This window comes from Ochotona curzoniae, unplaced genomic scaffold, assembly GCF_017591425.1.
Source record: "Ochotona curzoniae isolate NIBS_2020 unplaced genomic scaffold, NIBS_Ocur_1.0 patch416, whole genome shotgun sequence".
NCBI lineage: Eukaryota > Metazoa > Chordata > Mammalia > Lagomorpha > Ochotonidae > Ochotona > Ochotona curzoniae.
This window is the reverse complement of record NW_024466991.1, coordinates 27,151-41,038: the sequence shown is the minus strand read 5'-3', so window position 1 is coordinate 41,038 and position 13,888 is coordinate 27,151. Positions and strand designations below refer to the sequence as shown.

General features: G+C 43.5%; 1 protein-coding gene across 8 annotated transcripts in view; it reads right to left on the bottom strand.

The window, feature by feature from the left end:
- Nucleotides 1-13,888, bottom strand: part of LOC121167658 (isoleucine--tRNA ligase, cytoplasmic) — a 72,646-nt gene that overhangs the window by 41,624 nt on the left and 17,134 nt on the right. For all 8 annotated transcript variants that reach the window (XM_040997209.1, XM_040997208.1, XM_040997207.1 and 5 more), the window contains 7 exons: nucleotides 10,566-10,713; nucleotides 8,830-8,917; nucleotides 8,520-8,580; nucleotides 6,196-6,291; nucleotides 2,347-2,469; nucleotides 1,204-1,295; nucleotides 563-661 (listed from right to left, as the gene is read on the bottom strand). In XM_040997209.1, coding sequence (XP_040853143.1) covers nucleotides 563-661; nucleotides 1,204-1,295; nucleotides 2,347-2,469; nucleotides 6,196-6,291; nucleotides 8,520-8,580; nucleotides 8,830-8,917; nucleotides 10,566-10,713 — 707 coding nt within the window. The remainder of the gene's footprint in view (nucleotides 1-562; nucleotides 662-1,203; nucleotides 1,296-2,346; nucleotides 2,470-6,195; nucleotides 6,292-8,519; nucleotides 8,581-8,829; nucleotides 8,918-10,565; nucleotides 10,714-13,888) is intronic.

Sequence of the window (13,888 nt, the reverse complement as noted above, 5' to 3'; positions counted from 1 at the left end):
AACTTTTAAGTGCTCAGGGGAAACCACTCTTTCGGAGTATATTGTCTGAAGCCCTTGCGTTATATTGCACCTACACACTGACATGACACCTCCGTGGCTATCTCTTATGGGTCAGATATTAGCTGGTAGAGCAAAGACTTCTGTGCTGAGGCCTATCCGTAAAACTCAATGCAAGAGATATCTCTCCCAGGAATTGAACGGCACCGAAAGTACAGATGGCTGGGAAGTACCTTTGAAAATAATGCTCACCCTGAAAATGATTATTATTCAAGTTAAGCTAACAGTGCAATCAGATTTTCTCCGAAGTCACTCCATCCCATACTCTAAAGGAATGGCAGTTGTTCATTTCCATGGTGTTAAAAAATCATAACACTTCCATAAATGCTTTAGCAATAAAAAGGTTACTCATTGTGTAATATTACTTATTTTGTGTTCTTCAACACATAGGAAAAAAAACCACACATGCGACCAAACATTATCACTAAAATTGTTAAAATTATCACGATGCTAGAGGAGTGTGAAGCACACTGACTGCACTGCAGTACGGCTCAACTCTGCTCACCAGTAGCACAGGTCGTTGTTCTTCAGCAGCTGGTCCACCATGTGCTCCACTCGCACAAACCAGCTGGGCACTGCCTTGTAAATGAGGGGTGTGTCTGACCTGGGAGCAGAAATGCAGACACAGCAAGTCAGACCACGAAGTGTTTCCCAGGGAGAACAAGCAATGATAGACTGCTGCTCACATCACCACTAGCTACCTGGCTGTCCATTAAGAAGCATTTGTACTACAGAAACAATCCAGTCTTTTGAGGTCAAAACAAGAGAAAACGAACAAAATCAACAAGAACAGAAAGGAAAATAAAATTCTGTACATGATAGCGGTTCAAGGAATGAACCGACAGCACCACAAAGAAAGTGTGGGAACTGAAACTGAGTTCACTGAATCTTCAATTTTCATCTCTATCGTCACAAAAAAGATCTTGTATCACAACTGGATACTACATTAAATGTCTCAATTAAAACCCATTGCAACAACAAAAAGAGTTACGTATTTCTGTTCTTTCTCGCCAAGTTCCCGAGGAAGACAACTGAAAATTTTGCTAAAAACAAAGAGGGCAAGCTTTAGAACACCAACTGCCAAGGACGCCTCAAGCCGGACACCATGAACGCAAAGGCACGGACACCCAGTCTTTGTTTCCTGACCTCCAGCAGAAAGGATAGCTGTGAGTGAAGGTGCTGGCAACAAGAAGTCGGTCCTTTTCCTTCAACGTCTTGATGATATTTTTATCAGCATCCTGTTGGAAAATTAAGATTTTGCCAAACCTCCTGAAATACTTAACATCATTATACTATTAATAGCTGGTATTTTGTCACAAATCAAAGGAACAAACTACACATATATCATTTTAAAATACTATCCATGGGTGTTTGGTCTGTGACTAAGATGCCTATGTAGTAGGCACAGCACAGTGGCTCGCTCAGCAGCTAAATCTTTACCTGGCAAGTGCCAGGATCCCACATGGGTACTGGTTCATGGCCCGGCTGCTTCACTCCCATACAGCTCTGTGCTTGCAGCCTGGGAAAGCAGTTGAGGATAGCCCAAAGCCTTGGGACCCTGCACCCACGTGGGAGACCCGGAAGAAGCATCAGGTTTCAGACCAGCCAAGCTCTGGCCATTGAAGCCACTTGGGGAATGAACCAGTGGATAGATCTTTCCCTTTCTACCTCTATCTTCTTCTCTTGTACATCTGCCTTGCCAATAAAAATAGGAGTTTTTTTTTTAAAGATGTGTATGTGCCAGGCAGCCCAGGTCCTGCCCTAGAGCTGCTCTCAATTTCGGCTTTCTGCTAATCAGACTTTGGGGGGCAGCGAGGATAGCACAACAACTTGGGTCGTTGCCACCAAGGTGGGAGACCTGGCCATTTCGAGTATTTGCAGACATCAGTTCTCTGTCTCCCTCAAGAGGATAAACCACTGGCGTTTTTTGTTGTTGTATTTTTGTATCTCAGCTACTTAGAGCAGGAAGCATCTTTATACTATTTAAGGTAGTGAAGTTCTCAAGCAGGAAAGATAACTCCAAGGTCACAAAGCTGCTGCAGGACACGGAAATCAGAGCCCAGTGTCTGAGTATTAACCTGAAACCAGAGCATCTTCCTTTAAAAACGCAAGATGCCATCATTTTACATGCCAAAAAAAATGCCCAAAAGTTATTTTCTAGGTGAATTACAATACAATTACAAAAGATGGAGTTTAACTAGAACTTGCATTACTTTCCAAACAGAGAAAAAAGAAAAACTGACTGATAAAAGAAAGATAGGCATGGTCTACGCCACACAGATTACAGACCTTAACATATTGTCCTGCAAAATGGGCCACTTCCGCGGTGAAGCAGCCTGATGCATCCACAGGGCAAATGGGGAGTGAATCTTTCTGAATGATGTTGAAGTCCATGCAGACCCGATAGTCATCCTGGGAAGAGACAAAGGGTGGGAGAAAAAAATGAAACATTTCAAGTACGAATGAGAGGCAGGAGGAAAGCAAGAGGTGATCGACAAATACTAAAGAATTTTTCACTATTCTTACAATCAACTTCATCCCCGCAACTGAAAGTGACACAGGGACCATTCAAGGAACAGTCACATCTGGACAGGGACTAGGTCATTCCTCCCGATATCTGCAGGCAACATTTCAGAGATTCCCACATATGGCAGACTATCCACTAAGTGAGAAGACACATGACACATATCAATGACTTAGAACTAAATCAAAGCCGTGTTTTAGCAGTAGCACAAATATACAATCGAAACAGCAAATACACGCACGTTAATTTCATATACTGTACATGTGGATTTACGTCCTGATGAATTATAGCCCAAAGTTTGGCAATACTCATTTGATATGAAGCATTCACTTTTTCACAAAGATAAACTGTACCTCACATGGCACAGATGCCTCATGATGCTTTAGGAATGAATTTAAAGTGGGTCAACAATGAAGGAAACAATATGGAAATGATAATCTTACCCACTTTCCTGTAGCGCTTGAATCTTTTTACCCAAATTAACTATGTAAAGATCGTCAAAATAAAAAAAATAATAATTTTAAAAAAAAGTGGGTCAACAATAATTATTTCACACTTAGAAATCTGCACATCAAGAGCCAGTACTGAGGCATAGTGGATAAAGCTGCCGCCTGCCACATCCTGTTAATGTGAGTGGGAAAGCAAAGCAAGATGGTCCAAGTGCTTGGGTTCCTGCAACCCACACAGGAGACCTAGAAGAAGCTCTTAGCTGTGACCTGGCCCAGCTCCGGCCATTGTAACCACCTGGGAGAGTGAACCAGTGGATGGAGGATCTCTCGTCTCATTTGCTCCCTAATTTAACTCTATCAAATAAATCTTTTAAATCTTTTAAAAGAATTGCTAGTCAGTACTCTGAGCACTTTGCCACACTAGCTCATCTGATCTTTTTGGAGAACAGAGAAAAAACTAAATTTTCACCAAATACACCTCTTGCATAAACTAGCCATCAAGTTCATCTTACAGATGAGAAAACTGAGGCACAGAGAAATACCCCCCTTTCCAATAAACAAGATAAAATCTTCCAGAAAAAAAAAGAAAACAATCTACATTTTAAAATGAAAAAATGATCTTTTTATGATCAGCGAAGTAACCATAGCAACAGACCCCAACATTATTAACAACTGGAGTAGAGTATGCTAAACTGCCTGTTGTGGTGCCCATTTCTGATCCGTCTAGGTCCCTGCTCCTGGGCAGAAACATAGGATGGTTCAAGTACCTATGTCCCTAGTACCCAGTTGGAAGACTCAGACGGAGCTTCCCGATTTGGGTCCGTCCCGACCATGCCTGTTCGCAGGCATTTGGAGGGGAGTGAATCAGCTAATGGAAGCTCTACCTCTACTTATTCTTTCATGTGACTTTTCAAATCAATAAATCTTTAAGCTGATATCTGATTAGTTCCTAAAATTCATAAATATAATCAATCTGAATACATATATTGGATATTAAGTAATACTTAAAAACTGATTATTACATAGAAATAACAATGGTATGATAGCTACATTAAAATTCAAAGCCATTGGGCCAGTGCTGAAGGACAGCAGGTTAAGCCTTGATGGAGCTGTATCCAATACGAGCATGAGTTTTCATGTGCACTACTCCACCTTCAATTCATACCCCTGCTAAGGCTCTTGAGAAAGCAGCAGAGGATGACCCAAATGCTTAGGCCTCTGCACTCCAATGAGACCTAGAAGAAGCTCCAGGCTTCTGAAAATCTCAGCTCTAGCTTTTGCAGCCATTGAAAAAGTGAAATCCAGGCCCAGCATAGTAACCTAGCAACTGAAGTCCTCACCTTGCATACACCAGGATGTCATGGGGTGCCAATGCTAATCCCAGTGGCCCTACTTCCCATCCAGCTCTTGTGGCTTAGAAAAGCAGTCTACTTGATATTTCTAAAAAAAAGCTTGAAGAATAGGAAAGACTAAACGAAGTGGCTGGTGTTATGGTGGAGCAGTTAAACTACCATTTGGGATGCCCACAGTCCTCAAGTACCTCCCCTCTGATGCACCTGAGCAGCACAAGGTCTTGGAGTCCCTGCTGCTCACACAGGAGACCCAGAGGGGTCTTCTGGCTCCCTCCCAGTGGGGCCTGGCCCAACTCTGCTTTCTGTGGCCATCTGGAGAGTGAACCAAAAGGTGGAAGACTTGTGTCATGTTGCCTTTCAAATAAATCTTAGACAGACTGGTTTTTGATTTTTTTTAAAAAAAAAACATTTATTTTTTGTTGGAAAGTCAAATTTACAGAGAGGGAAAACAGAAATATCTTCTGTCAGTTAATTTGCTCCCCAAGTGTTTGCAATGACCAGAGCTGACGCAACCCGAAGTCAGGAGCCAGGAGCTTCTTCCGGGTCTCCCACAAAGGTACTTTGAGCTGTCCTTGACTACTTCCCCAGGCCACAAGCAGAGAGTTGCCTGGCAAAGGGCCCAGTCAGGCCACAAAGTGGAGCCCATATGGGATTCTAGTGTGAACAACGCAAGGAGTTAGCCACTAGGGTAACACTGAGCCTAGTTTGTGGCTTCTTAGAACAGTCATGTTGCAAAACTTTCTCACTCATAAAGTGATTAAGCCTGTTTGTGCATCTCACTAAGAATCAGACATTAAATACTCTGTGCATGATTCGCTTAGTCCAAACAGTTATCCCAACAAGAAGAGTCTACTACATGAGGTTTACACAGAAGGTTATCCAGGCAACTTGAAAACCTTGCCCAGGAACTAACTTCCCAATAGTCAGGGTCAAGGAGAAAGGTTAGAACTGATTTATTCTCAAGCACATGCCATTAATTCCTATGCTATGGTGCTTTTATCTATGTAAAAATTACATGAAATAGAACGCATCTTTGAAAAACATCATGGCCCAGCGCAATAGTGTAGTGGTTTAAGTCCTCGCCTTGCACGTGCCAGGATCCCATATGGACATCGGTTCTAATCCCGGTGGCCTGCTTCCCATCCAGCTCCCTGCTTGTGGCCTGGGAAAGTAGTCGAGGATGGCCCAAAGCCTTGGGACCCTGTACCCACATGGAACACCTGAAGGAGGTTCCTGGCTCCTGGCTTTGGATCGGCGCAGCACCAGCTGTTGTGGTCACTTGGGGAGTGAATCAACAGACAGAAGGTCTTCCTCTCTATCTGTCCTCCTCTCTGTGTATCTGACTTTGCAATAAAAATAAATATATCTTCAAAAAAAAAAAAAAAGAAAAAGAAAAAATCATGCTGAATAAAACAAGATATAGTATAATGTGTAGGGAAGGTTCAGGCTTTCTTGGTCATGTAGTATTTGGCCAACAGCACAGCGGAGCTGACAGGACAATTTGTGTTTGATGAATGCAAGTTTCTAGGCATTAGTGAAAACTCAGCAAACTCTATACCCTAAGGCAGGCATTTCTTGCTTATAAGATGACCTTGAATATACAAAGACACAGCAGCGTCTGTGACCTGTAAAGATTCCCTCAACTGGCCCAGATTTCACTATTTTCACTAATATGCTCAAAACTTTCAGGCCACCCTGTGGAAAGTGAGCTAGAAAAGTGGTCCAGCATGATGGGACCTACGACTCAAAGGTCCATGGAAAGTGGTCACTGACACTTAGCCCTCAAATAAGTCTGAACATTCCTGCTACTCACAGCGCCAAAGTAAGGAGCCTGGTGCACCACGCCCGTCCCTTCTTCCTCCTTCACATAGTGGTCGACAAGCACAGTGAAAGCACCATTTTCTTTCATCTGGAAAAGAATTCATCACACTTTGTCATACCATTATATTAGCTTTACCAGTAAGAGCATGGCAAAAACTTGTATGGCTTGTAAAATTATTTTTCAGAATTAGAATTAATCAGGTTGGAAAAAAAAAAAAAAGCAAGTATATGATACCTCCTTGCCATAAATGATTCATCACTTAGAAATAGTTCACCAAGTGGTCTTGGCTGCAGCACTTCTGATCCAGTCTCCTGCTACTATGCCTAGGAAAGCAGTGTACTGACACGGGAGACATACACGAAGCTCCTGGCTCCCACCTTTCGTCTGGTCCAGCCCCGGATGTGTGGCCATGTGGGGAGTGGACCAGTGGATGAAAGGTCTCTGTCCCTCTCTGCATTGCCCTACCTGTAACTCTGAAAGGCTCTATTTTTGAGTTTTCATCAATCATAAAAAATGTATACTTTTTAAATAATTCGTTTCCAGATACATTTTCAATTACTGCACACAATTTGCTTTTCTTTTGCCTTGAAGTATTTCATTGTACAAGTAAAAACTTGGGATCCCATGTGGGTGCTGGTTCATGTCCCGCTTGCTCCTGTTCCCTCACAGCTCCCTTCTAGTGGCCTGGGAAAGCAGTCAAGGATGGCTAGGAGAGCTACCCTTGTTACTTCATCGTACTCTGCTTTAACCAAACTGGCCATTTGTTGTCCTCTCTGCCTCAGTAGAAAAAACTTGACATTAAGTGGCTTTCACCTTGAGTTTCTATAACCCTGTGGCAAAAAATATTAGTATTCACATCCTTAAAATATATTTCTGGCTCTAATTTCATTTCACAGATGAGCTAATTCAAAACTTATGTCAGCCGTGGTGGTAGTTTGGACTTGACTGCAACAAGGACCTTTTGGTTCCATTATAACATTATAACATTCCTTTCAACTACAACTTGGCACTTTATTTTTCTGGAATTTGAAACTGAAATTGAAAACTATGGCTTTTTAATTATGGTAGTCTGCATCACCTTGAAATATTTTGGAAAGTTGGATATGGAAAGTGGGAAAAGGCATGTCTTCAAAGCTTCAAATGTAAAGAGAGGATACCACGTGGATCCTAAGGATCAGATGGCACAATGAGCTCACAGGCATGTCACATGTCCTGAGTGTGGAGCAAGGAAGGCCTCACTGGGTCCCTGTTCCTGGGGCCTCGTCCAGACATCCCATGAGCCTCAGCACTGTCCCCTAGGCCACCTCTGTCACCTCAGATACACGCAGTATTTCATGGGAAGTGTACTAAAGGTGCACATAAAATGGCTTTTTTTCCTAAGTCAAAGAATTTGTAATCCTTGCCCAAAATTTACTCCTAGCGTCAGATACCTCAGAAAGAATCTTAATGGTTAGAGGCTATTTGACATAGCTTAATGGTGTTACGGGTTATGTGCAAATTATAATCAACTGGAAATACCACTAACATTACAAGCTTGGGGTCTGGCGAGATAGCCTAGCAGCAAACAGTCTGCACCTTGTATGTGCTGGGATCCCATGTGGATACCGTTTCTAATCCCAACAGCCCTATTTCCCATCCAGTCCCCTGCTTGTGGACTAGGAAAGCAAGAGAGGATGGCCCAAAGCCTTGGGACCCTGCACCCGCATGGGAGACCTGAAAGAGGCTCTGGGCTCCTGGCTTCAGATCGACTCAGCTCTGGCCAATGCAGCCACTTGGGGAGTGAATCAACAGAAGATCTTTCTCTCTGTCTCTCCTCCCCTCTGTAAATCTGCCTTTCCAATAAAAATGCATCTTAGGAAATAAAAAAAAAAAATAAGTTGTTAAATGCATGAGCTCTGTCATGATACCATACCCACATATAAAATGCCTACTCTGTTACCTTCCTGGGAATGAAATCTACGTGAAACATTTTACCCAAGCATGATCTGAAATTTGTAAAATAAATGACAGAAAAAAAATTCTCCAAATTCAAAATATTTACAAAGTAAAATGCAGACCATAAGCAATGAGAAATGGATATACAAATAAAATAAAATGTAAAGCAACCTCTTATATCATTTGAGATGTATTTTCAAAAAAATTCCACACAATTTTAATTGTAAACCAAGAAGATGGAACAACTAAAGTGTGTTAATACCATAGCTGCATTCATACGGAAAATGCAACAACAAGACAACGCGGGTTTAATTCCTCACATTGCTCCAGTTACCAAATAAATGAATGCGGACAGCGCCTGCGCGAGACCCCAAACTTACCTTCACAAAATAGTCAAACAGGGGCTTATATTTCTTGCCTTTGAGATAGGAACCAGGAAACCTTGAAAAAAGGAGAAAGGCAAGCTAAATTTAGATTAACATAAAAGCATTGAGATTGTGCATCAAAGCACCATTCACTGTGGTCTGCTTGCTCCTTAGTCATTAATGTTGCAAGACGCAATGTGAACGTCTTAAGTATTAGTATTTAAAACTAAACTTGACTAATACGGCTTTTTGATAATAAAGATTCTGTCTTTTTTTTTTCCCCCTCAAACTGAAGACTCACACCTCCACTGGTTTGAATACTCACCTTTCAAGGGTCTCATAGTCACTCTCCGATTTGTAGAGGGCGGACAATCTGGCTTCCATTAAAATGAGGAACTTCCCTCGAGCAGTATCTACGAGAACAGGGCAAGAGTGGACCTCAGTGACATTCAGATCTGACCAACTCTACACAGGCAAGCACAAAGATTTCTTCCTGCGAGGCTCCCAGGTCCCCTGTGGCTAAGTACGCCCAGGAGACACCCTAACAGGAACACCCTAAACAGTGCTATGATACGCTACCTCCCGAACACAGAAAAAAAAAAAACAAAATGCAATCAGGCGGTTGATCGTCCTTCTAAGGAAATAAATCTTTATTTTCTCTATGCAAAGTTATAGCTCATCTCATTGACAAACCACGTAGCTCACAGTCAGTTCCTTGCAATCTGCCCCACCCCCATCCATCGCGAACATTCTCCTTTAGGTATCTGCTCATCCAGATAGTTTCCTAAGCATATACTAACAAACAACATGATAGTGTGCATGGCTTTTTAAAAATTCTTATTAAATCTGGGTGAGATAATACTCCATATATTTTGCAACTTGTTTTCATTTAATATAATATGAATATCTTTTATACGCCAACCAGTGTCCATAGATTTTTCTTTTATATAGCATGATAGGATTTCAGAAGTTACTTTTAACAAATCAATGTTTAAATTGCTTTCAAAATCTCATGAGTACGAATATTGGAATAATATATGTCCTTTGTCAGAATACATCCAACGGGGTAGCTGGGACAGCAGAGGCCTGTGGGATCCTGTTGAGAAGAGGCTCCAGGAAAGAGGAGACAGAGGGCCTCTCACCCAGAGTGACCAATAACTCCACTTCCTTTACTGGCTCTGGCCATCCCCACCACATATTCTTTTTCATCGTGTTTGACTAATCTTCGTGTAAAAGGGGCCACACACTATTTGCCCCTTTGCAATTACTTCATTTCATGTAGCAGAATGCATTCCAAGTTCATTCAAGTTGGAGCATGTGCCAGAATTCTTTTCCTGTTCAAATTCAATATTATTTCATTGAGTGTGTATGGTATATTACATTTATCTATGGTGATTTGTATTGCTTGCAGACTTGAGCTATTGTGATTGATGCTGTAAGTGTCACGGGTATACATATATTTGTGCAAGCCTCTACTTTCAATTATTTGGAGAAAATACCCAGAAATTAAGGTGCTGGGTTATAGACTGATTCTTTCTGAAGAGCCACCTAAATGTTTCTCAACTACAGCTCAACTACAGGTTTTGTATTTTTCTGGCCAAGCGAATCTCCACACAAACTATCCAAATTTAAAGCTCTATTTGTTCATCAAGAATCAAGCTCCAGGAAAAGGGTCCGCCTAAGCCTGTGTTAGCACTCATAACAGGCAGCATCTGAAAAGCACAAAACTCACAGGTTCCAGTACCAATTCTCCCAACTGATGTGACGACCATGACTGAATCTTAAAAGGGACTACATCATATAAGGGACATTTAAAGAACATGCCAATCAAATGATAAATTTGTAATCCATACTTGTTAATGCTTGTGTACTATTTAAACTTTTGTGTACTATTTGACGATCAGAAATGGAAAAAAGTTTTGCAAGTTATTTTTCTGATTAAACCATCATTTAAAAGAATTAGTTACACCAAAAAAAGGAATGTAAACTTTTACACTTTCCCAATATGTAAGAATTATCATCATGTTCATATCAGTCATAATTCATCAGGCTAATACTCACCTTTAACCTTCACATATTGCAAATCCGGATTAACACAAAGTGCAAGGTTACTAGGCAGAGTCCAAGGAGTGGTTGTCCAGGCAACTAAAGATGTATTTTCATCTTCCTCCAAAGGGAAAGTTACAAATACTGAAGGATCTTGAACATCCTGGAATTTAATGAGGTAAATACCACTTTATACATCCATACAGGCATGTAAGTAAAAAAGAACTGTTTCTACAGAATAAAATCTGTCTGGCATACACTGGGATCCCATATGGGTACCGATTCATACCCTGGATGCTCCACTTCCCATGTTAGTGGCCTGTTTGTGGACTGGGAAAGCAATAGAGGCAGGCCCAAAGCCTTGGGATCCTGAACCCACATGGAGACCTGGAAGAACCTCCTGGGTCCAGCTCAGCTCAGCTCTAATCCTTGCTGCCACTTGGGGAGTGAACTAGTGAATGAACATCTTTCTGTATCTCCTTATCTCCATAATATCTACCTTTCCAGTAAAAATAAATAAATCTTAAAAAAAAATGAAGCGTGGTGGGTCTCAGGACGGGGCGTCTCATGCCTGGATTCCGGACGGCCGCCATGGGCACATGGTGAGCCGTGTCCGGGCCTGCTGGGTTCCAGAGGCTGCTTCCTTTGGGGTGAGTAGACCGAGGGGGGAGGCCTCTGGGACCGGGCAGGTCCGGCACCCACCGGGCGGCGAAGGGGATTTGGGAGGGGCACGACCTTGACGGGGCGTCTCATGCCTGGATTCCGGACGGCCGCCATGGGCACATGGTGAGCCGTGTCCGGGCGGCCAGTGCGCCATTGGCGCCAGGCTCCGCCTGCTGGCCGCCCGGCTGGGGAGCTCTGGGGATTTTGTTCTTTCAGTCGCTGCTTAATTAGCTCCAGGTTGAACCCATTGTGATTCTCGGACCTCAAACAGGCAGTAACTTTTCCTTGCAAAATTTGTAATCACTAACAATGCTGGGCACCAAGTACCAGTCCATGCAGAAGCCTGGGCTTGGGGCTTGTCCTACAAAAGTAGCTCCAACGGCTGGCTAGCGTGTCAACTGGTAGGGAACAGAGTAGATCTGGTACGAATGAGCAAACCTTAGCCCACAAGTAAAACTAGAAACCAGGAGGGAGCAAAGGTCATGCCAAGCTAGGCTCTTGTACCTACTGGTCTGCGGGAGCCAGGGACACGAAGCCACAGTGTCTAAGGCAGAGTTGGGACAGGTGAGGAGCTGTGCCAAGCTGAGTCAGAGCAACCACTGGCATGCGAGTGAGCTATGGCTGGGAACAGACCTGGTTGGGGAGCAAAGGGGACAACCCTAGCTGGGCTGAGGTTCCCACAAAGAGGCGCGTGGCCTGGAAGGGGGCTGCGTTCTGATCTGGATACAGTTGCAGTCTCCCTTGGCACAAGTGTGGACTGGGATTGGATGCATCGAACTGGGCCGGACCCCAACACCCCCTGGTGTTCTGGAGGACCAGGGCAGATGTGTGATAGACTAGGCAAGGTCTCAAACCCCTACTGAGCCATGTGTGAGCCATACGTAGGTATGGACAAACCCTGGCTGGGCTGGAACATCCAACAGCAAGAACCAGATTGGGTGGAAGGCCAGTCAGGAAAAGCCACAGTTCCTGCTATGACAGGAGGTGGACTGAGTAGGGTTGGCTCAGGGACCCACTGGCAAGCGTGTAACCTGGCATTGGGAGAGGTTCTGATGGAGGAGCCTGGGCAACTCCTCTGGCAGGACACAGACCCGGCAGGTAAGCGCAAGAAACATGATAGGAAACAGCCCAGAACAGGCCATGGAAAGCTACCCACTGGCATACACTTGGCAGACGTGGGGGCAAGACCAGGCTGAATCTGTCCACGTCATCCACTGGCAAATCCAAGCACCAGTGTGGGTCGACCCAGGTTCGGTTGCAACAAAGACCAGTGCACAATACAGAATGCCGAGGTGAGGTTGCCTGTACCGGAGGGGACCGCAGCGTCCAACCAGCCTGAGAACAAGAAAGGAAGTGGGCAGAGCCAGCAGGGGAATAAGGGAGGGTTCCTTTGCAGGATAGCTACTTCCGCAGGAGAGCATGGGCTGGGATGGGGGCAGACCTGACTAGGCAGAGCTACCACACCTGTGCGCCCCGTGTGGACTAGATCAGGGAAAAGCCGGGCTTGGCGGATTATTCCTACTGGTGCAAACAAATTAAAGTGGGCGAGGTTTGTTTGGGCAGCATCAATTGGAATCTGGGAGTGGGAGAGGCCTGGGAGGGTAATAGTGGGCTCATCCCTCTTGGGTTACCACTTTCACGGGAGGACATAAAACTAAACAGCGGCTGGGGTGGAATGGGGTGTGGGACAGACTGGATTACTGCTACACTTACTGGCAAACCAGAGTAGGGGCGGTCCTGGTGGGGGTTATTGTGGGTCGCTCCAACTAGGCTACAGCTCCCACTGGTTTAGGTGAGGGCCAAGTATGTGCTGGGCAGAACCAGGCTGGACTGCAACAGCCATTGGTTCCAGTGGAAGTCGGAAGTGAAAACAGAACTAACCCAGCAATTGCAACCACCAGCTGATTGGAGCGATGGACGGTGCCAGGCCCTGTACTTGTTAGCACATACAAGAAGTTTCTTTGGAGATCTTCCTAATCTAAATGCTGGACTCAGAACCCTAACGAAGAAAAGAGAGAAGACAGAACGGGTCAACCAACCATCTCAGCTATGATGGACTATGTCAATCAGTGGATTTTTCAAAGACCTCATAGTGCTTGGAGCGGCAGGATTGACAGCGATTCATAACTGTTGCAATGTCAGGGCCACTTGAGCAAGAACCTCAGAGCATGCCCTACACCCGGGACTTGGGGAGGGTGGGAAATTGGGTGGGCCTTCTCCCTTAATACCCCCCTTTTAAACATGAAGGTAACAATATGGAAAACATATTAGTATTATCCACTTTCCTGTAGCCCTTGAACCTTCTTACTCTAACTAAGTATGTAAAGAATGTCAAAATAAATTTTATTATAAAAAAAAAAAAAATGAAGCAACAAATTCTAAATAAAATTTTCCTTAATTTAGTAGCCATCAATACAAAACATTTTAGGATTATTACCTAATTTACACTAAGTGTTGGGTGAACAAAATAACTTGTTCTAGAAAAAGGTTTTCCTTTTTATTTTTTTTAAAGATTTATTTTATTTTTATTGCAAAGTCAGACATACAGAGAGGAAGATCTTCCATCCTTTAACGATCAAAAAAAGAATCATACTAAAATCACCATATAATTGAAATTGCAATAAGCCAATTACTAATTCAGTTCATTTAATACAAGAAGATTGGCTCCAACTCCA